At 40.4% G+C, this 24356-nt stretch overlaps 1 protein-coding gene across 1 annotated transcript in view; it reads right to left on the reverse strand.

Moving 5' to 3' along the window:
- Positions 1-24356, reverse strand: part of PHEX (phosphate regulating endopeptidase X-linked) — a 114171-nt gene that overhangs the window by 7258 nt on the left and 82557 nt on the right. Inside the window, exons 16-21 of the mRNA XM_009476238.2 lie at positions 13556-13610; positions 10266-10333; positions 6308-6438; positions 3136-3201; positions 2920-3024; positions 481-557 (exon numbers count right to left, since the gene is read on the reverse strand). Coding sequence (XP_009474513.1) covers positions 481-557; positions 2920-3024; positions 3136-3201; positions 6308-6438; positions 10266-10333; positions 13556-13610 — 502 coding nt within the window. The remainder of the gene's footprint in view (positions 1-480; positions 558-2919; positions 3025-3135; positions 3202-6307; positions 6439-10265; positions 10334-13555; positions 13611-24356) is intronic.

The raw sequence follows: 24356 nt of genomic DNA on the forward strand, positions 1-24356 counted from the left end.
TCAACCAAAGTGTCTCTTGAAGGGCAACTAAGAGTTCAATCCTGATCTGAACTTACAGGGCATGCTTTACTTTGCCTTATCAATATAATTCAAGGTACTCACTTTAAAGCTTTTAATGAAATCAGGCAGATTAAATCAAGGACCCTCCTAATAGTCATTGTTTTCTAAAGCAGAATTGCATAGGAAAAAAAAGTGATAGATTAGACATTTTAGGCCATGATTACAGAACATCACAGGGATCAGAGTGCGTTCTGGTTCAACTGTTTTTGAAGGTAAATGGAAGCCCCTTATTTTTACAGAAGAGCATTTGTAACAGTGAAAGATAAACTAATAAAAGCAGTTCAATTTCAATCTAAGCCAAGAGCACAGTCCAATTTTGCGTTTGCTCTTAAACCCCTCTTAACATGCTAAATTTCTGCACTTGTGTGCTGCAGTGATTGATTCTGTATGTATACTGAGTAAATGCATTATTTGCACTACCTGAACTGAGGAGGGCTGTGAGCTCCAATATATATTTGCTCTCTCGCAGATTCTGGTCTGAAGGAGTTGCATCTTACCTAATAAAAGATAAAAAGCAGAAATAGGCATGTTATCTGGGATGACTTTGGAAGTAAAGTAGAATGTAATGTCACTGTTCTTAAGACGCCTGTTACTTACAGAATGCACAAGATGGAAAGACACCACAAACTCCTATTTTGTTTCACCTTTGCTAAGTTGCATTTTTCTGTTGGTATAGTCTCTTGTTTTTCAAATCCCTTAATGGATCCAGTCTCCACCCACTGTTATTCTCCACCCACTCACTCCCATCATCTAATCATAGCCACTTTACTAGTTCTTTTTTTGAGGTTCTCTATAATTGTAGCTTGCTTTTCAGCTTATGCTGCAGCATCTCACACCTTAATAATTACCAAGCATACTACTTGGTCTCAAAGCTATGTAATATGTATATAAGGTACACGTAATGATGCTTATCATCCCTAGAATTGCAGCTGTATTACCTGACATATTTGTTTCATGTTGGAATGTCAGTTTCTTTTGAAATTACACATTTTTCAAGTTTCCATCAGTGGAAAATCACTATTCCTAATACAATACTTGACCCAATTGTAACTGACCACAAAACAGGGTAGAGAGAATATTTGCACAACTGAATAATCCCTCTTATGCTGTATCGACTGCATGAAAAATCTCATTTAAGCAGCCCCTCCCTTACCTAAGCCCCAATGTTGAATGTTTCCTATCGATAAAATCCTTTAAACCAGTTTCATGGTTTAACCCCAGCCAGCAACTAAGCACCACACAGCCACTCAATCACTCCCCCCTGGTTGGATGAAAGAGAATTGGAAGGGTAAAGGTAAGAAAACGCGTGGGTTGAGATAAAGAGAGTTTAATAGGGAAAGCAAAAGCTGCGTGCGCAAGCAAAGCAAAACAAGGTATTCATTCACTACTTCCCAGTGGCAGGCAGGTGTTCCCCAGGAAAGCAGGGCTTCATCATGCCTAACGGTTACTTAGGAAGACAAACGCCATCACTTCCTTCATCTTCCCCCAGCTTTATATGCTGAGCATGACGTCATATGGTGTGGAATATCCCTCTGGTCAGTTGGAGTCAGCTGTCCCATCTGTATCCCCTCCCAACTTTTTGTGCACCCCCAGCCTACTCACTGATGGGGGTGGGGTGAGAAGCAGAAAAGGCTTTGGCTCTGTGTAAGCACTGCTCAGCAATAACAAAAACATCCATTATCAGCACTGTTTTCAGCACAAATCCAAAACATAACCCATACTAGCTACTATGAAGAAAATTAACTCTATCCCAGGCAAAACCAGCACAGACAGGCTGCCCATAGAATATGTGAACTTCGGTGCAATTTTGTCTGGCTGAAGACAGCCCTGGCAGCTTGAATGAGTCTATTGAGTGTCTTAAACTCTGTGGAAACAAGCTGAGCTCAAGCGTACTTGGCATACACTCTTCTCGCTGTCCATGTGCCTCCCCTCAGAGGGTCCACTGGATGTATGATTCCTGCAGCGGTCCTGTAAGACCCCCAGATCATCCTTATAGCTTCAAAGTTTTCCTGGAGAAAAACTGACACAGTGTGAAACTCAACGCAGCATAAACGACCAAAGTGGAATCTTTTCATTGGTTAATATTGTCAAACTTAGGTGGCCATAGACCCATACACTGCTACATTGACCCTCGGCAGAGAATGATGTTCAGCCAGGGTTGGTTGCATGGGTTGCATTGGGTTCTGTTTCTTCAGTTTTAGATGATTCATTCCTTCAACTGGTGAGTAAAGTTTTATAGCAACTTTTACTCCTCATATAGGTAGTTTGTCCCAACTCTCTTCACCAAATAAATAATTTCTGATTCTCTCCCTTGTTCTACATGTTCTTATAAAAACCTCACATCCCCTATCAAAGTTTTACTACTGCATAGTGTACAGCAAACAAAGATGGGAAAAAAATAAACTAAGATTTTCTTCACAGCTGCTTAGTTTCCTTGAACAACATGCTCAGTAACAAATGGTGATGGTACCTTTGCAACAGGAGTCTGTGGTAGAAGCAATCAGAAACTGCTGCATATGGCAAGCACCAGAAAACTGGGAAGCTAAAACAGGAAGAGGTTAAGGAGTCAATAACATGCAAGAAGAGCCTTGCAGTGGAGGTAAGCAGCAAGAGGAAAGAAAGCTGCCATGACAACACTGTGCAAACCCAAGAATAATTTCAGCAGTTCTGGAACCATGGCTAGATAGATGAGGACAAAGAAAGAGAAAAGAAATAATAGTCCTGGGAGAAGTCTCTGTTTATACCCTTAAAAGTCTGGGTTTCGCTGGTGTAGACTGTTGAAAAGAAGCAGTTTCATCTCTGCACTGTACATTGTTCAGGTTAATAAATGGGGACTTGAAACACATTTGTACTACTCACATGGGCATAACTCAGAAAGAAAAGCTGGTTGTGTGTGAACTCAAGACCTGGCAGTAAAGGCTCTTCTTCACCTCCCCTCTTTTCTGTAATCCATCTCCTGTATGCCTGATAAGAAAGAGATACTAAGTGCCTTTCAGCGACATGGAGCCTAACCACAGCTTTTTCTTTTTCTTTTTTTTTTTTTTCAAATGTTTCAGATATTTTTCATCTACTTACCCTGAAAGCCTCTCGCAAACCTCCATTATCTGCAATGTTTTCTGCCAAAGTCCTTTTGCCTTTCACCTGGCAGAATGAAAGAACATCAGTCATTTGACCTGTTTCTGAACTTCCTTCTTGATCAACTTCAAGAAACAGGGGAAAAAATAAAACAAAGCAAGAATGACCTCAGCCAATTTCAGCCATCATATCTCTGGTTAAGAAAACTGGGTTTCAATGTGAAAACTGTCAGTAAACAATTCTCTGTGATGAGTTATCCTGGCTCTGGTCCTAGATCTCTGTAGCACAAAATGTAGTAGATAAAATGCACTCAAGAATCCAGTCCCTGATCTTTGATCTGAGCATCAATAATTTTCCCCTGAAGACTGTTTTTCTCTGGTTCCATGTGAGATCCAGTAGTCCCTTTCTTAAACTTTTATCTAAAAGGTTATGTCTATTTCTCTACATAACTCTTTATATACTACTGGGATGCTAAAATAACTTTTAAGTCATAACATAAAACAGCGTAATTAAAAACTGTCAGAGACAGAATTGAAATGGATAGTATATTCAGTTCTCTAAAAATATCTGCAAAGGAGATTCACATTGCTTTTCCCCAGTATTAATTCCAAGAGGAAGAGCAAGAGCAACAAGAACATATTACAAGAAGCAGTGTTATCTAAACTTTCTGAAAAAGCCAGTCTCCTGGTATTACCAAGTGCAATATCATTATGAAGAAACCCTCATTTCTGCAAGTGCAGCATTATCTCTGATCACCCAGCCTACTAGGGTCTTAGTGTTACCAAACTGTATTTGTAATTAAGCAGTTTTACTCTCTACGATGCTTCAAAAGAGCAAGGTAATTGAGCACAGTTTTGAGCAGAGCTCTGAAGGTCAATGCTATCCTGCAAATCCTCCAGCGATGGGGATGAGTATAGTGGGCTTGGTGTCAGGACCCACCTTAGTCTCAGGATGGTAAAAGAGGGGAAAATGGGGGAGAAGAGGCAAAATGACCTAGGGGATACCCAGTTACGTGTGCGCAGCCTCACCACTCAGTGCAGATGAGCACCCAAATTGGACCCAAGGTATGTTGCTTGATGCTTCGGGTCCAAAGTTACACCCAAGGGTATAAAATAGGAGAAATGGGAGCAGTAGAGGAAAGTGCACCCCTTTCCTGCCACCCCTCCCTCCCCTCAGGAGCCTGGAGATGGAGGCGGGAGAGAGGTTTTTAGGAGAAAAGGTGCTGGGACACCAGGGAACGTGCACACATATCAGCTGTCTTTTTTTCTGGTCTACCTACTTACACTTTTTTCTTGCAGTGGGCTAGTGAAGTAGACTGATTTAGAGCATAAGATGAGAGTAATCTAGCAGTGGCACTTGGGTTACAGGTCACTTTAATAAGTGGAAGAAATCTTTCTGCTGATCTCAGGCAGCTCTGGGTCAGGTATCTGAGACTGCTCTGTGCAGACAGTTCGTGACAGGGCTCAGGGACCATGATAAGCCCTTTATTTGATCAGACGACTTTATGTGATTACCGCACTCTGAAGCTATTTCTATACCCACTTTTTCTTTCATTACAGTTTTCTGGAGATATTTTTTATGTAAACTGAATAAGAAAGAAGAAGAGTAAATAGGTTTCTTGATCCATGTAAAATATTCCTACAGGGGTAAAAAAACCTGCAGAATGTACAAATATTGATGTAAATGGCAGGCAAAAAAAAAGCTCTTTGCATGCATAGCTCTTCATACAGAAGCTATAAAATATGGCAGAAAATACCAAGATTCTTCTTCTATCATCTAAAAAGTGCTTTAGGTTATCCCACGGAAATAGGAGGAAAAAGCCTTAGAGATGACAAGGCTGTGGGTAACAGGATCTCTCTAGTAAGGCCATCCATGGACTTCAAAGGCAATAGCTACACTGGAGGGAAATTCAGATCTATCCTGTCTCAAGAAACAGCAAAGAAGGTAAAGGGGATGGCCAAGCCAATGGCAGGAGCATGGGAAGGGCTCAGTCACATCCTTGGGAATGGTTTTAATGACCTTCTTTAAGTGGCATTTTTGTATTGACAGTTTTTGTCCTACAGATATTCAGGAATGAGCCTGAGAATTTTTATTTGTAAATTAGCTTGTATGAAGTACTTCAAGTCTGAGTTGTTGGACTTCAGAGTGGACTACAATATGGCCTTGTTAGCTCTGAGACTAATACAAACAGCCCAGGGAAAGTGTTAAAATTATTGCTAAGCATTCAATATGACGTGTCTATTCTTAAAAGGCAAAGGTGTAATTGTATTTCTGATTCTAAAATGTAAGTAGAGGTGGTAGAATTGAGTAGGGCGTGGGGCATGTGTTTTATCCTGAAAATTAAGATTAAAATCGTGTCCCAGCCAACATTACTGGAATTTTAGCTATTGATTTCGAAAGGTCTGGGATTTATCCTATTTATCCTTCATTTTGGACACTTACATAATGTGCACATATTCAGGGAAGCCCATAACTCTGATTGATAGACAATGAAACAGAAACCATTCCCTTGCACTTTCTTTCTCAGTCCTTTTCTGTGAGCTACTGCTATCATACTCCCTTCATTTAAGACACAAATTGGGTCTGCACGCACACATGGAAGAAATAGCAAGAGTTGAATGTGAAATAAAGTAGGGTTTATGCATCCATTTTATAGCTGTAATAAATAACAGGCTGAATTGCTAAAGGAATCTATAAAACATGCTATTATATTCTTCTTTTTAAAAAGAGTGGCTGCTCAGTTTTCATTATAGAGCTCATCTTCAGAAGACGTTTAACATGCTCACAGTAATTAGACAGGCCCTGCTGAGTGGCTTCATCCTCTTCCTCTGATTCCAATATGATGTGATGAGGAGAAGTGGTTTAACCCTGTCACCAGGGTGCGGGTAGTAGTATTTGACTGGACTAATCAAATCTGACAGACAATTTTTATCACAATTATTCACTTCAAAAAATGATTTGTTGTGAGAAATGAAGTTGGTAGCCTAATATCCCAATACGTTGGGATTTATAAAATGATAATTTAAAAAACAAAAACCAAAAAAACAAAATAAAACAAAAAACCAAACCAAACAAAAACAAAACAAACAAACAAACAAACAAACAAAAACCAAAAAAACCCACACAAAACTCCTAAGGCACCACTGCTTTCAATCACTGGTGTTTTACATACATGTAAGCCAGCTCTCTTCCAGTAGTAATTGCTGTATTGATTAATCATGCATTTTGTTTTCTCTTTAAATTTTTCTTCAGAGTCAGTTGTCCACCAAGGGTCTAAATTTCCATTTTTGTCATATTTCCGACCTTAAAAAAGAAAGAAAACAAATGTTTTTGTAAGAGAAAACCCCATACTTTTCCAGTTTTGGAATCTATCATCCGCGCAGAAATGAGAGGTGAATGTACTCATGCAAGTGTGTGTACAAAATGGATAAGATCAGCGAACAAAATCTTGATCCCACTCAAGTCAGTGGTGAAAAACTGGTATTCTATTTATTGTCATAATTTCCATTTTCAGAAAAAAATAGTAATGACTAATGAGTGCTATAATACATTTTATAATTACAGAATGTAAGAGGCATATGAGCTTTCTTGTAAGTATAATTGCGAGTATTTTTCATCCTCAGTCCTTATGTCTTTGATTCTGCAAACCTGATGATAACTAATTTATTATTAATTAATTACACTCTTGACCAGAAAAAAAATGCATTTCGTGGAAACTTCTGAAGTTTCCATATTTTGCCTTGGAGCAAAACCAGAACATTTGAACCCTATTCATGGAAGTGAGGAGAATAAATACATCCCATTCCTCAGGCTGACAGATACAGCAATGGCTCACGGAAGATTCAGCCTCAGGTCCCTGTTCCATCTCATTTGTAGGAGAGTACTTAGTCTCCCTCATGTCTCCAGCCAGTCAGAGAGGAAACTAAGATTTCCTTCCCTAAGCAGACCACTAACTCTTGCCCAGGCTCTTACCATCCAAATATAGAAATAAATACATCTCTAGGGAATTTGTCATCTTGAACAAGACAACACATAGGGAAAAAATAAAGAAATAAAAAGATGAAAGAGAACATTTTCAGTACTTGGAATCATGTCTACTGGCTGCTCTTTACCTCTGTTTCCTGCAGTCATAACGAAGAATCAAATCACAGAGCAAGGTTGCATCCACATGGGCAGATAAACTTGCTCTCAAAAAAAGTCCTAACATGTCTCATGTCTACCTTTCTGCAAGAAAAGACTATAGAAGACCCAACTGCCAGACTTTTAGGAACTTTGGGTCAGCACTGAAGACTAAGTCCAGGCCCTCCACGTCACACTGCAGGATAGAAAAATCCGCTGGTACTCAAATGCTGTCATATCCTCTGTAGCAGGGTCCCTTAACCATGCTGTGCTCAAATGAATCATAGAATCGTAGAATCGTCAAGGTTGGAAAAGACCCTTAAGATCATTGACTCCAACCGTTAACCTATCACTGCCAAGTCCACCACTAAACCATGCCCTCGAGCAGCACATCTAGCTGTCTTTTAAATACCTCCAGGGATGGAGATTCAATCACTTCCCTGAGCAGCCAGTTCCAATGCCTGACTACCCTTTCGGTGAAGAAGTTTTTCCTAATATCCAAACTAAACTTCCTCTGGCACAGCTTGAGGCCGTTTCCTCTCGTCCTGTCACTCGTTACTAGGGAGAAGGGACTGACCCCCACCTGGCTACAACCTCCTTTCAGGTAGTTGTAGAGAGCAATAAGGTCTCCCCTCAGCCTCCTCCAGACTAAACAACCCCAGCTCCCTCAGCTCCTCCTCATAAGACTTGTGCTCTAGACCCTTCACCAGCTTTGTTGCCCTTCATTGGACACGCTCCAGCACCTTGATGTCCTTCTTGTAGTGAGGGACCCAAAACTGAACACAGTATTTGAGGTGCAGTCTCACCAATGCCGAGTACAGGGGGACAATCACTTCCCTAGTCCTGCTGGTCACACTATTCCTGATACAAGCCAGGATGCCATTGGCCTTCTTGGCCACCTGGGCACGCTGCTGGCTCATATTCAGCTGGCTGTCGACCAATACCCCCAGGTCCTTTTCTGCCAGGCAGCTCTCCAGCCACTCTTCCCCAGCCTGTAGCGTTGCATGGGGTTGTTGTGACCCAAGTGCAGGACCTGGCACTTGGCCTTGTTGAACCTCATACAGCTGGCCTCGGCCCATCGATCCAGCCTGTCCAGATCCCTCTGTAGAGCCTTCCTACCCTCCAGCAGATCAACACTTCCACCCAGCTTGGTGTCATCTGCAAACTTACTGAGGGTGCACTCGATCCCCCCGTCCAGATCATTGATAAACGGAACTGGCTCCAATACTGAGCCCTGGGGAACACCACTTGTGACCGGCCACCAACTGGATTTGACTCCATTCACCACCACTCTCTGGGCTCGGCCATCCAGCCAGTTTTTAACCCAGCGCAGAGTGCACCCATCCAAGCCGGGAGCAGCCAGTTTCTCCAGGAGAATGCTGTGGGAGACAGTATCAAAGGCCTTACTAAAGTCCAGGTAGACAACATCCACAGCCTTCCCCTCATCCACTAAGCGGGACACCTTGTCATAGGAGGAGACCAGGTTAGTGAAGCAGGACCTCCCTTTCATAAACCCATGCTGGCTGAGCCTGATCCCCCAGTTGTCGCGCACATGCTGCCTAATGGCACTCAGGATGATTTGTTCCATGACCTTCCCTGGCACCGAGGTGAGGCTGATAGGCCTGTAGTTCCTGGGATCCTCCTTCCAACCCTTCTTGTAGAGGGGCGTTACATTTGCTAACTTCCAGTCATCTGGGACCTCCCCAGTTGACCAGGACTGCTGATAAATGATGGAGAGTGGCTTGGCAAGCTCCTCTGCCAGCTCCCTCAGTATCCTCGGGTGGATCCCGTCTGGGCCCATGGACTTGTGAGGATTCAGGTGGAGGAGCAGGTTGGTGGCTGCCACCTCTTCGACAACTGGGGCTTCATTCTGCATCCTATCTCCATCTCCCAGCACAGGGGCCTGAAAACCCCAAGGATGACCAGTCTGACCATTAAAGACTGAGGCAAAGAAAGCATTAAGTACCTCAGCCTTCTCATCATCCTTCGTGGCAAAGTTACCTTCTGCATCCAACAAAGGAGGGAGATTCTCCCTGGCCCTCCTTTTGTCACTGAAGGTCAGTTCCAGAATCCAAATTTATCAAATCAAACTATCCATTCAAATACATGGATGTGCTTGCTACACCACAGCCTGTATGACATGGAAGCGGTAGGGCAGACGGGAGTTTGTGACGAAACATTTTGCCATTCAGAAGTGTTTGCTTATGCAAAATGTTGCAGAGCAGTGCCACCAGGATACGAGGTTTTCCTTTTATTTTTTAAAAGATATTCGAAGTCACGCAACGTAAGCAACCTAACTTTAGTTAGGCAGTGAGCTAGAAGCCTGCTTTTCCTTAAACTCATTATATTTTCAGTGGAAAGGGGTTTCTCTAGACAGTGAGTCAGAGCAGGATGTCAGTCAGACACTCAGAATTGCTCCCTGGCGGAGGAGGTTTGTGTTTCTCTCTCTCTCTCTCCCCCATCTTTCTCAGGAGCCCAATTTTAAAAAGCACTTTACTGAGATAGCCAAAGTTAGATGGTGGTAATGCCCCACTCCACCCAGTTTTTCAGGTTTCCCACTCTTTTTTTTTTTTAAATGTTTTGCAATACGTTTTCTGTTCCACTTCTGTTCCGGTGTTGTATTTTAATATTTGTATGTAATTGCCTTTTGAAAAAAGTCAAAACTGAAATGAAAAGTTTTATTGGAAGCCATTTTTATCAATCAGAAGTTATCCCTTTGCCCTTCCCACTCTCTCCAAACAGGATTTTCTGAATCTGTTGTTGATTTAGTTTCCATTCAAAATAAACAGAAAGGGTCAAACTTGTGGTATTCCTTACCAAACAAACCCTGGTTCAGACAAGTAAGATTGTATGTAAATAAATAAAAAAATACAACTTTATAATTTTCTTCACACAATTCAACATTGTTAAAAAACAAAACAATAAAAAAGCGAAAGCATATACAAGTCAGCTTTCTAACCTGTCAACTCTGTTAAAAACAAAAAGTTAGCAACATATGGACAAATACTCACCGTTGCTATCAAATCCATGAGTAAACTCATGGCCAACGATTACTCCTATGGCACCGTAGCTTAACGACCTGTAACACGATGAAACAGTTTCCTCAGAAAGTGTCCACACTCATGAACATCAAGGACAGAAGACAGAAGAATCAAACAGATTTCTACATCAGGAAAGATCGTTATTTATTTAAACTGGTGGTGGGGTGGGGAATGGGACTAAAGATCATACCTGCACAATTTTGACTTAAAGTTGTTGAAAGTCTGAATGTTAAAGTCTTGTTTAAAAACAAACTTTAATATAAAGCTTTAAAAAGCATTGTGATGGTTCACTCTTCTAACCAAATCTCTTGTTAGCATCATATGAGCTCCCAAATGTCTCCTTCAGCTGACTGCATTGTGTATATTCTAACTGAGAACAGGACAAAGCTACAGGTGAAATTATTCTCTTAACGTCGTCATGAAAAAAGAATAGATCAAAGGCTGAAATGGGCTTCCATAATGCCAGCTCCAGCCATTCTTCACTGGCATGCAAGAAACAGACTTGCAAATGACTGACTCTAGTTTGTAAAGCATTAAACAGATCTCCCTTCCATTTTAAAAAGAGAGGTCATACAATTTCCTTGCACCTGCACAGGAATAGGACATGATCGACAGTCAGATCTAATGCAGCAGAGAACCAAAATAGAAAGAAATATTTTGTATTCCTGATTGACGATGAATTATATTTTCCTCGTTATAGCCAAATAAGCATGCATCGGGGAGAAACAGAGGTGAAAGTAGGAAAGGTTCAGGGTTTTTATATCAAATGCAGTGGATATTGCAAGGGGAAAGTGATGTACTAAATGCATCTTTCATTTATTATGTTGTTCTTCCTGATTTTAATTATTTCAGTTATTGAGATGCCATACTTCAAAGTAGCTCATAGTATTTCTAACACATTGTATTGAAATAGGAGAAAGGCAGAGGGTTTTGAAGTAACATGTTATTACTGGACCTAATGATCCATAGCACACTAATTGCTCATCTCAGTCATGCCCAAAAAGTATTATATGATTTAATTCCCCCAGCTCCCATGACAATTCTTCACTTTGTTTTTTTCTTTCCTGAAAGGTAATTTGCATGTGATAAAACTTCCCTACTGGTTTTTTTTCCCTGAAGTACTATTGCAAACCTTCACCAGAAAATGCTGGTTAAAATTATACATTTCAACAATGGAAATATCATCCTTTTGTGTGACAAATTTGTAATCTTGTGTAGCACACAGTGATAATTATCTATACTAAATGTACTATATTAGACCTGTTTTCCACATCTGAAGTAAAGTGGTTATACAGGATCTTTTGCAGCTGGAGAAGTATAAAAAGAATAGCACAAAACATGTAAAGAGGTCAAGAAGAACCAATAAGCCCTATTACTCAATACACCTTATTTTTCCTCTAAGGTTCTTGGTCACCAGGAGTGGTAGGGACAAAGAACAGGCTGGTGCCCGGGCACTCCTAAGGCTTTCCCAGCTCCAAAAGATGGGGTGAAGTTTGGGGTGAATTTTGGCCTTTGCTTCTGTGAACCCCCTTCAGCATTTTGTCCAGCTCAACAACATTTTTGCCAGAAATGCTCCCAGCTCTGTTCATGCTCTTCACTTCTGGGGCACAGCTGGACAGAGATGGAGGGGATTAAGTGCAGCCCAACAGGTACCATATTAGAGGGGAACTTTCTGAGACTGGGAAGGCTCAGAGGACTGTAAGGAAGCTACCAGCTCAGGTAGCTTGAAGTCTCTATTTCAATGTATCTAGCACTGAAGACTCGTAACTATGAATGATGGCATTTGAGTGGTATTTTATTTCATGTACTGAGATGTAAAGCTTCCTTTTATGCAAATAGATGCAACTGTTTTATAGTGGTTATGCTGGAACTGGACACTAAAATGCCACTAAATGTTAAATATCTGCTAAATCAGTTTTCCAGCAAGTGCTGATGACTTTTTGATGATTTTTCTGTTCCAGTGCCATGTACTGTTTCTTTTAAGCAGACAGAAAACAGATCCAGAATATTTCAAGGACAAAAGCAATCTGTTGTCTGATATAAAACAGCTACATTTGTTTAGTAAATTTCATTTTGATACGTACTCAAGCAAAACCAATTTAAGCTAAGGTAACCTTTAAAGAAGAAAAATGAGCAAAGTATAATTCTTTGAAAGAACCACAATTTTATCGCTATGGCAGAAGGTCAGGGTACAGACAAATCTCTTCAGAAATCAAAGCTGGAAACAGGTCTGCAATAACCACAGCAGAAAATAAGTTCATCCTAACAAGAAAGGACTTTCTTCTATCCCCAATTACCACTTAGAAAGTCACCTGGCTCATAAGAATTCTCTTTGAATGCAAATTCATTTGTTCCTAAATTGAATGTGTCTCTCTACATATATTGCCAAATTTTCTGTTTACAAGGACACATCCATAGTGGAAGATGGCAAACCCAAAGTGTTCTAAAAGTTTGATTTTTTTTTTTAACAAAGATTTATTAAGGATATGTTTCATCAGTAACTGACATTATATAACTGCAAAATAACTTTCAGAAACTGCTGTTAGAAACTTTTCATGGTCTTATCCTCCCCTAAAATAGAAAGTTATTGAACTGCACTGAAAAGCAGCGATTTTTCAAAATTAAATATATGTGACCTATAATTACTCTTCCTCAGCTACAGTAGCACATGGGCCTGCGCAGGCAATCACTTATGCACATGGAGATATTCTCATGCACCTCAAAAGGCACAGGCGAAGGACTGCTGTTAATCTGAGATATTAGCAGAAAGTGAACTATAAACTGTTAATAAATGGTTTCTCAGGGTATTCACTTCTGTTCAGGAAGTGTTAGTTACCTGATTTACAATTCCTTTTAAAACCTGCCATGTGCACACTACTGCATCTGCATGCTATAGCATTGAAACACTTCTGCTCAGGTGCACTTAATTAGCAATTCCTGTGAGAAATCAGTCATCAGTTTAAGACAACAGCAACACACACAGCTCCCAAGGGTGACAAAAGTTATCGTGCAAAGCAGCAGTTTTCAAAGTCTGTTTTTTCAATAGTAAAAGCAGTATGCAGCAGGGAAGAACACACAACCCAAGCGCCAAGCTTTCCCTACAGAAGGGCAACGCAGTATTCCTGTGCACTACCTCGTGGTTGTCTTTAGCAGCGTAGCCTTCTTCTCCATGCTCTCTTCTTTGTATATATGTATTTGCAGTACCTTCCCCTGTTATTCCTCATTTCCAGGTGTATGAGGTTCCCTGGTGCAGTACTTACCTAGGATACTCTGTTCCCCAAAAGAAAGGCTTTTGCAGTTCTCCTGCTGGGAATCCTGCAATAGCAAAAACAATAATAGTGAGGTCCCTAGTTCAGTACAGCTGAATAACAGTCACAAGGCCCAAGAGTTTGGATTTAATGATGTTTTATGTTTAGTTTCAGAAGGTTTTGCTAGAGGAGCTTTCCCTCAGGTGGTAGTTTTGGAATGCGGTAGAGAGGATCTTTGAGAAGAAGCAGAGATCCTCCCTCCCTCAGGACCACAAGGGCAACAAGATGCTGCACTGCAAGAACTTTAATTTTCTTCCATGGCTACACACATGTCTGTGTGTGTAAGTGCATATGTTCCTGTGAAAAAACACCTAGAGTTTCCTGCGAAGAAAACTAATGCATTGCCCTCAGATGTGTCGACAGAATAACAGACAATATATAGGTAAAATGCAACAAGAATTCAGAAAGTGTTAGCTTAGTGCGGCTTCAGTGCAGCAAGAGACATATGAAAGTGACAAACTGTAAGCCTAATTCCATATAGTCTATGAAAATCAAAGGTAAATGACCATACTTAGGCATGTTGGTAAAGGAGAGCTATAGACTATTAAGGCTGTAGAGTCAGTCTAGCTACAGGAATTACCTGAGTGCTTCTGGTAGACTAACTAGTTGCCAAAAACCTGTCAATGGAGACACTCTAGCGAGTGATGATCTACTGATGTTACACATAGCAACCAAAATTGTTCCTCAAATTTAAAGTCACAGGTCTATGTCTAATTCCTGGATGACATTGCAGTGACATGATTCTGAAGACAGTGGACCTGAACGTGATAACAGTTTAACAGTCCAAAGAACTGCTAAATAAAACAGACACCTATGGTCAAAGTTTGTATATGCTGGTGAAAAGTGTCATCCTTCCAGGCCCAAATGTGGAATTTGTTGTCTCATGTCAGGAATTCCCATCTATAAAGCACAGGCATACACCTACTTTGAAGGTTACCCCACATGGACATCATCTTGTCAAGGAAGAAACAGTTTCCTTGGGTGATTCACTTGCTATCCCAGGAACCTCTGCTTCAGCTTATGGGTCTCTCTTCAAGAAATCATGTGGCCGCTCAGATCAAAACAAAAACCACATTCACTTGATTCTAACCCTATTGAGGTTTTTTTTGATAGATAGGACATGGATTTCTTTATATCTGAGATAAATTGTCAGGGAAGATTTTTGTCCTTTCTTTATAAAGTCTTTAAAGACAATATGTTGAGTGTAATTCATGCCAAATGATGTGGCAGGTGGCATGTCCTCCTGGCCTGCCCATCTGCTTTTTCTCCTCCCTGGCTGCCTTGACTACCTATTTGCAATTAGCTTACAAAAAGTATGATTTTCAAACTTACTTTCTGAGTGTTTTTTTCTCTAATTTCTCTAGATGCTGGTTTGCTGTTTCAAGCATGTTATCATTTGCTTTTCCAGTGCTACAAAGCACAATTGTACCAATGTCAAGAACAAAGTTTTCCTGATCTAACTCTCTTTGCCTCCTAGTGCACACAGAAGAGTATTTACTATGTATATTTTTTAGACATCTCACAGCAATGGTACACTCATGCAACCCAATGAAAATTGCTTGTCAGTACACTAAGTTAAGAGCTGGTGTTAAGAGCTGGAAATCTAGTCTGAACTACATTGCCTGGTTCCTTCCAAATATTGAACCTCAGGAAAGGTTTCTGGACATGGCAAAGAAAGCATTTAACAAAGGAATCATTAGGGTCCGCTATCCCTGAATGATCCTCTCCCCCCAACAGTAGATGAGAGGAACTGTGGCCAAAAGGAACAAATGAGCCCATACTGAAGATGGTATGAACCAAGGTGGCACAGTCACCCCACAAATCATGTTTAGGTATTACACAATCCTGTGTGCCTGTCACTGCACCAAAAGGCTATCAAGATCTTGTAAGGAGCTGCAATTATTTTGTCCAGGTATAGACTTGTGTAGTGAATTTGCACTTGTCTGTGTGCCAGGTAGAGGTAATGTACGTTATTTACAGTATACTAGGTGCAAACCTTCACTCAGGCTCATTCATCTAAGAAATACAATCTAAAGGTGTCGTCATAGGACATTGCTGAAACACAGTGAGATATGAGTTAAGCCATGAGATAAAGTTTTCACTGAACAAGTTGTGTGAATGAACAGGAAGAAGCTCCAATCCTGAATCCATACAACAGGTTGATAATTATTTTACTCAAAGTCAGGATCCATTTCAGGTAAGACATGCCTTAGCATAGAGCTTGTTGAAGGAGTGGTTTCTGCTTCTCGGCAGCTGTGTGAAACACCTTTGTAGTTTGATTGCACTAAAGGAAGCTTAGGAAGTATTTTCAGGCCAAAGCAGAGTCAGAAGCCACTAGAATGTAATACACATTTAAGAAAAACTCAGGGAACTGGATTGTATTACCCACAATAGATTTTTTTTTTCTTTTTTAAGAAAAAAAGTTATCTACTTTTGAAAGTGATTCTTGAGCAGCTAGTAAAGCAAAGGTGTCCTGTTCTCCAGAGATTAGTAGCACTAAATGAGGGAGGGTGCTGGTCCACTATTGCAACGCTACAAGGAACATATTCAGAATGGGCAACACAGGGCATCCCTCTGTATGCAATGTCTCCCTCAGGCAAGCATCAACCAGATAATCCTTGGAGGGAACAAGGATAACAATGTCCTAGACCTAGAATCTCCTTGAAATTATAACAGGAGATAGATCACCTGACAGTTTCTTATTTTGTGCTGTATTGAATTCCTCAATTTAGGCAATTCCCTTGTGAAGTCTGTTTCTTGCTTGCTTGGCATATTGTACTTAAAAGAATTAATGACAAAACTCAGAGAGCTCATAGTAGGCTGTAGAAGCAATAAATACTAATGGGATTATTTATATGCCACTCAAGCAAGTGAGTTCAAGCAAGCAAAGCATTGATCTGGAGGAGTAAGTCAGCCAGACTTCAGAGAGTTTCACATCTGAAGGAATGGATACAGGCACTGGGAAGGTACTTTAAGCTAACACTTCACCATGAATTTAGCCTGTAGTGCATCTGTTCATGCTTTCTCCCTCTACACAGCCCCAGAAGAGGGATACGGGCTGAAAGCCTCTCTCTGCATACAGTTTATTGCTAGTACAGGCTTGGAGCCTACACTCAAGGCCATTACTCACCAACAGCACATGGAAAGTAAACTGTGTTGTCTTATTACAGACCCCACCCAAACCTATCTGCCATATGTAGGACCTGGACTTGCAGAATCTGCCTTGCCTGCCTTCTTACAACCTACCTACTTTTGGAGCAATGCCACAAGGTTGAGCATTATTCTGAGATAGGCACTGGTGTCACATGCCACAACAGCACTGGAGGTCTGTGGACAGCTGAGTTTAAGCTGTCACAGAACAGCACTAATACCCTACATCCATGCATCTTTCAGGTGGCAAGGTAGGACAGCCAGGCTAGATCGTCCTCCAAGTGGACTTTGTGCCACTGATCACAACACTTTAGAGCCTAGCAGTTCTGATCACACAGCCCTTTAAGCCCAGTAGTTCAACCAGTTTTCAGTCCACCTGACTATCCACTTGTCTAGCCCATTCTTCAGCAGTTTGTATTCGAGAATGTTATGGGAGACAGTGCTGAAAGACTTGCTAAAGTCAAGGTGAATCACATTCACAGCTCTCCCCTCATCCACCAAGCTAGTCATCTCATCATAGAAGGCTGGTCAAGGAAACTATTTCCAGGATTTACTCCATCGCGTACACAGGCACTGATATGAGGCTGACCAGCTTGTAGTTCCCTGGATCTTCCTTCTTGAAGATAGGAGTGACATTTGTTTTCTTCCAGTCCTCAGGAACCTCCCCTCAGTCACCACAAGCTTTCAGAGGTAATCAAGAGTGGCCTCGCAATGACATCAGCCAGCTCCTTCAGCACTCATAGGTGCATGCTGTCAGAGCCCATGGACTTGTGTCTTGCCCAATCTGTTTAAATATTCCCTAACCTTCTCCTCCTCCACTGAGGGTAGGTCACCTTGCTTGAGACTCCCCCTCTGGTCCTCAAGGGCCTGGCATTCCTGAAAGCCAATCTTACCAGTAAAGAATGAAGCAACGAAGGCATTGAGTACCTCAGCCTTTTCCATGTCTTTTGTCATGAGGTCCCCTGCCCCATTCAGCAGTGGGACCACATTTTCCCTAGACTTTCTTCTGTTGCTGCTACACTTGCAGAAATGTTTCTTGTTGCCTTTCATATCCCTCACCAGATTCATCTCCAGGTAGGCTTTAGCTTTCCTAACCCCTGTGTCTGGACCCTTGAACAGTGACTCTTTGCTGAACTTTCCTCTTACTCAGCTTACTGTTCCGGAATGCAGGGGCATTTCAAGCAGTGGAGTACATCTGGTTTACTTCAAATATTTCACCCTGAATTTATGCTGATCTTGAAGCTCTGACAGCACTCTTTGCCTACACAGGACTACTTTTAACTTAATTGAAGGCTTCTAGCTTCATTTTATCCATTAAAGCAATTTTCAGCCTCTCTCCACAGCAAGGTGTTATAAAGCTTCTTAGAATATATTTCAAATTTGAAACAATTTTTTTTCCCTTTTACAGGGCCTTTACTGCCAGTAATGAATCCATTTACCAGCTAAAACCTTTACAGTATTATTACACACATTTTGCAGATGAACGCCCTGAGACTCAATGTAATATTGTTACTTCACCAAGGAGACACAAGCAATCACACTTCATCTGATAGTTCACTGAAAAGATGCAGACTAATAACGGATGAAGTAAACTAAACACACAGGAGATGGCTCACCAAATCATGAGGAAATTTGGAGTGCAAATCTAAATATGAATTCAAATTCTATAGTTCAATTATTATTCAGTCACATTGCATGATACTTTTAACTGAGCAAGACAAAATCTAGTAAAGCCTTATTCCAAGTCAGTGCATTTACAATTTCCAATTATTAGTTGGTTTGTTTAAAGCAACTTCTGACAGGCTAGTGAATCCAGTGTGTAAATAGTGCATATGGGAGACAGCTGTACTAAATTCTGTGATATACAGGGTACTCTGCCGATTTTTGTACTGGCAATTCTCAGATGTGTTTAAACGCTGTAACTTGTTTTTCAAGTGTCATTGAATCAATTCAGATGGAGAGTTGTAAAGGGATAAGATATAAGCAGAAGACTAACTGCTGGTCAGTAAACAAAAGATATTGAATTCACATAAGGAATTAAACATGAAGACAACTACGGTGCTGATTAGTTATCTAAAAACGGCACAAAGGTCAGAATACATTCGTTTAAAATGGTTCCACAGACTTCTGTTTGGACAACTGAATCTCTTTCCAGTGCCTTTTGAGATGACTTTGCATGTCCTACTTGGGCTCTAGCTGCCAGTCTTGATGGGCAAGGGTCTTCTGCAAGTTCTCTCTCAGATACGCCAGACATGAGGAAACATATCGGATGCTGTAGAGCATCCCAGACAGCTTTGAGCACCTATATGTAGGTTGTTAGGATCAAACTCTCTGCCATAACATGGACCTGAATCCTATGCTTAATTTCAGGTTTTATCCTGTGGACAAAGAGGACAGAAAACATAAATTGTGTAAAGCACAGTAACCGTTCCATGTTTTGCATGAGTACAAAGCTTAACTTTCTGAGGACTAGTGAATAAATTCATTAACAGATAAAGAGAAGTGATAGTCTAAGCAGATGACTCAGCAGCCTTTGGTTCAATTCTTGGCTCGGTTTTTGCTTCACCTGACAAGAGGATCTTTGCTGCTCATGAAAAAGAGACAACCCAGCATTTCCCAACCTCAATGGGACAACATGACGAGAAACGTGATGGTTTGTAAGGGGCCAAGGAATACTGTATGCTAAGGGACTAGGAAACATGTGAAAATACCTGCTTTTACAAGAAACTTCAATCTTTATTTTCTAAAGGAAACAACTCACTAGATTCCCCAGAAGAAAAGAAAAGAGCAAAGAACCTCCTATTTTATACTTTTATAGATAAAAATTTTAGGAAGAAGAAATAAAAAAATGCATGTAAGGATCATGCATCATCTTACCTGTGACCATAATTAAGTAAAAGAGAATACTGGTCATTAGTAAATAGGGTAAACTGAAAATGATGGCTCACTTAAGAACACTTAAGGCTTACTTAATAACAGGGCTTAGAAAGTGTTTAGTCCAAATCTGTTATGTTCATTAACCTCCTGGAAACCAACGGCGCACTTGAAACTACTTCATCAATAACCTTCCAATTAGTCTAGTTCTTCAGGGAAGAGGAAGTGCCCCTACATACAGTCCCCTTGTCCTCCCCCGTCCACAGCACCATGTGCTGTTTGCCAGCACTTCCCTGGCTCCTGGCAAGATAAGAGGTCTCCCTTGCAACTCACAGCATCAGCAAGCTGCCAGCATCAATATCTGCATGCCGCTTTCTATAAAGATGATACTTATTGGCTGATATGCACTCTCATCTCTGGTTTTCTCTATGAATGCTAATTCAAACATAATTTTAAAATTCTGTTTTAGATTATAGCTTATTCCTGTAACATGTAATGAAGCCACTCTCTAAAGAGGCCTCTTGACTTTCACTAGAGAACTGCAGTACAAGCACAAATGACTTACAAGGAGCATGGGTATAAACTTACAGAGATAGTATCAACACTACTTAATTATCCAGTACATCTATTTAAGCTTACACCTCATGAGTGTGCTGTGTATATTTGCCTCAGTTCACTGTAAATCTCCCTTTCATTACTGTTCACAACCCACAAACGTTACTTTTTTTCATATATCCTAGACACATACATATTTACACTTGGAAAGCAAATTAAATATACCAAATGTCTAATGAGCAGTTCCTTTCTATCCTTAACATATTCAAGGGCCAATATTTTAGCGCTGTAATGAAACAAAACCTTTTCTTCAACAGAAGTATGCTAGCATACTTTGATCATCACTTGTATCTATTTTCAGCACATATTTGTTGACTGCTCTAGAGCCCATTAAAATAAACAAAGTCTTTGGGAAAGTGTTTTTGTGCTCCAATGATGATAATTAAAAAGATAGTATCCATGCTGCTTAGATTATATGAAGTGTGCTTAGATACCTTTTTAGAATCTAAAGACAATGACTTGTACCTATTGTCCTTGTTAAGTACCCATAATTGAGGGAAAAATGACTAGCAAATACAAAGAAAATTGAAAAATGATTCAAATTAGAATTGAAAAATTATGAACGACTATTAGAAACATGCATGGTTGTTAATCTAAGACACTTTGAATTATGGAAAAAGAGGAAATAAATAAATAGAACTCATGTACAGAGAACATCAGGAGCAAACTTATATAATAATAAGATAAATTATATATATGTACCATATTTTATAACTCTGCTCTTTGCAGCATGTCTTACCTTGATTCATCTACTTATTTCTCCTTTGGAGATACTAACAGAATTGTTGGCCATTCAAGCTATCAACAGTTTAGTAATAAAAATTAAATGAAGCAATAGCAAACATAAGGATGTTTGCACTAAAGTGCAGCAAAATTTGTTACAATCTACAACATATGCAAGTTTTGCTGTATTCTCCCAAATCTAATAATTTTCTAAGTCATCTGGTTTCTACTCTCTATTAATTTTCACTTTTAGTGAGGAAAGATCTTTTCTTTCAAGTAATTGAGTAGGCAAGTAGTCAAGTCATAAACACTAACAGCTTGCCCATGTATGAAGATTGCATGGACTTTTATGGAGATTGCGGTGATTTCTTGTTTAATGCTTATGTCAGTGATACAGACTACAGAGACGGAAGAATTTGTAATTCTTACTTCAGGAGTGTGTCAGAGACCTCCTTGTGCTCTGAGCACAGAAAGCAAAAGCATCTTCCTAAAGTTCAGAAGTGATCAGGACCTCCACGTTCTCCTCCACTTCTGCATGTACCTGATGATTGCTCCTTTTCAGAATCCATGATTCAAGGCACTATTGCTTTTTCTCTAAACTCTTTCATGAAGCCTTCAGTGACTAATCAAGTTTGGAACTGGTGTGGTTATGTTGATAACATCACACAGCACATTTCCATTTCCAACTGAACGGTCTTAATTTTTAGAATCAACTTTGTAACCAAGTATTTTCCAGTTAATGTAGAAGCTGCTTTCCAGAAACCATTTCTATTATGCATTTTAAAATTCTCATTTCTCAAATTCTCCTTCTTAGTAAACTCATTTACCAAGAGCAAAAATAGATGGGCCTTGAACACACTAAAATCTAGTTTGCTCACTGAAGAGCAAGGGCACTCAAGCAGATGAAGAGCCTATCTGGTTCACTCTCTTATTTCCAGCAGTGACCAGTAGTAGATGTGTAGCGAAAGAGTGTCAGGCACCTATCTGTGAGCTAATTCTTCTACTAGTATATCTTTCTACCTTCCAGCAATCAGTAGCAGAGGAAACTGTCTTCCTGGACCGAGTTGATATCTGTCTGTTCTTTTTTTCAGAACAGAACACCCTCTTTTTCAGATCATCTGCTAATACAGTGACCAGCACAGATCCTCATATCACACCCCTCCAACTAATTTGAAAACAAGTAATTTGTTCCTACCTCCTTTTCTTATTTCTAATTAGTCATTAATTTATGAAAGGACTTTGTCTCATGACAGCTTCCAGTTAATAACATTGGGAAAGCATCCCATCAAAAGTGTTCTATGGAAATAAACATAGTATATCAAGCATACTTACTTACTTTCTGACTTTCAAAAAACTCTAATAGACTAAGAAAGCATGATTTTTTCCTAAAAAAAAAAACCAAAAACCAAGTCACGTTGACTCTTCCCCATTAGATCGTACACTTACTCATTCTCTCTTATTCATTCATGTTGTGGTCATGAGCAGTTTCCTTCATAGAGGTGCAAGAATGACTTTTTATGCAGATCCCTCTGGAACCTCTTCTGAAAAAAAGGTTTTGACACTTGCCACACCTATTGTTCCTGTGCTAAGGCCACTATAAGTGTTAAGCTATATGTCAAAGTTGGTTGTTTGGCAATTTCTTGTCTAAGTTCCTTTGAAATACCTGAGAGAATATTATCTGATCCTTATATTTGTCACAGTTCATTTTATGAATTTCTTCTAAAGTATCTTCTTTAGACACTAGATTTGAAACACTTCCTAGGACTTATGTCCCATAAGAAAAAGCTCCAGGATAAGAACTTCCCAAACTCTTCCAATGCAAAAAAATATCTTATTTTTATGCCTTAGAGACTCTCCTCTTCCAATGTATTTGAAAAAAGGTTTTATTATTTGTTCTTATGCTTTTAGAAAGTTGGTCTTCAAAGTCTTTGTGGGCTTGCTGTGTACTTGTTATATATACTTTGTGCACTTGCTATAAATACTTTACATTTAACTTGCTAGATTTCATGCTTGTTTCCTATTCTCAAATGACTCTCTTTTGTAGAACTTCTTTTCTGTTGTTTAACTGGGCCTTTAAAAAGGCCACAGCTTTTGTAGCATATCACCAGCCCCTACAGAATTTTCTACGGATTATTACTGAAAACATAGCTGCAAAGCAGTAAGGTAATAACTGCTGGGCATGAGATTTGCCCAGCAGATACATCACACAATACAAGTGTGCACAGGTTCACAAACTTCAGTCGCCCTCAGCGCAGTTCTTTCCCAGCGGCGTTAATGGGAACTCAGTTGTGATGTGACAAATACTTATGAGCAACTTCAGACCCGAGCATGTTCCTCCCACATTTCACAGGGGCCTCTTCCCCTGCAAATCACACCGGCCAGCAATGGAAGACGGTTTGTACTGTGCCTTTCTGTGAATCTTCCCTCCTATTGTGCATCATTTTTAGGGCATGATTACATTTGTACCTCTCTCTCAGGTAGGACAGGGTTTTCTTCAGAAAGAGCCACCTAAATTCTTTTTCTCTTAGCAACAGCCCTAAAAGGACAGTGATCAGCACTATCCGAACTTCAAGGTCAGGTGCCAGCAGTACAAGAAGGTCAGCAGTTATGATAGAAAATACAATTGCCTCTACACCCATGACTGCTTGGTTACGTTTGACAGTTCTCTGCTTCGTGACACTGTTAGACACAGCAAGTGTGAAATTTAGCTTCAGTGACTCCAGCCTCTCATTACAGCTTTCTCTAATGTGCCACAGCAGAGAGGCTGAGAGAGCTGAACGCTGCTGAAACTTGAAAGGACTCAATATTATAGAAGACATAACAGCGATGGTTCTCATTTCGCGCTGACTGGGCTTCCTCTCTGTTCACACGATACATCTGAAGCTGCAGTGGTGGCCAGTGCTTAGTTCAGCAGGAGCGGCAGCTGCCATGCTTCACATGTACCTCAGAGCTGCGATCAGCTCAGGGAAGCCTGCCTCAAGTTCTCCCTCAGATGATCAACACAAATGTGGCTGCTTAATGACAGCAGCCCTCTAATTAAGGTCTAGGTCTAGGCCTAGAACTAATTTTAATCAAAAGAACTGCCTAATTATCACACACACTTTACAAATGAGCTCACTTATAGACAAAAGAATTTAAGTGAGTGGTTTGAAGGCAAAAACTGTTTACAGAAATTGGTAGGAGCAGATACCCAGATTGTCAGTCCTCTGCTGTAACCTCTTCAGTGTGATAAATTCATTTTGTGCCTTTCAAAAACTACTTCTCTCTGCAGCCAAGAGATTCAGGAGAAAAAGGGGGAGTCGCTCAGCGATTTTTGACACACCTGTCCTTGGGGACCAAGACCACAGAGGTTATGGCAGCTGCCTTCCAGACCGTGACAGCACAAAACAAG

This window comes from Nipponia nippon, unplaced genomic scaffold (assembly GCF_047370975.1).
Source record: "Nipponia nippon isolate SJK-2023a ecotype South Korea unplaced genomic scaffold, ASM4737097v1 scaffold_2, whole genome shotgun sequence".
Lineage (NCBI taxonomy): Eukaryota > Metazoa > Chordata > Aves > Pelecaniformes > Threskiornithidae > Nipponia > Nipponia nippon.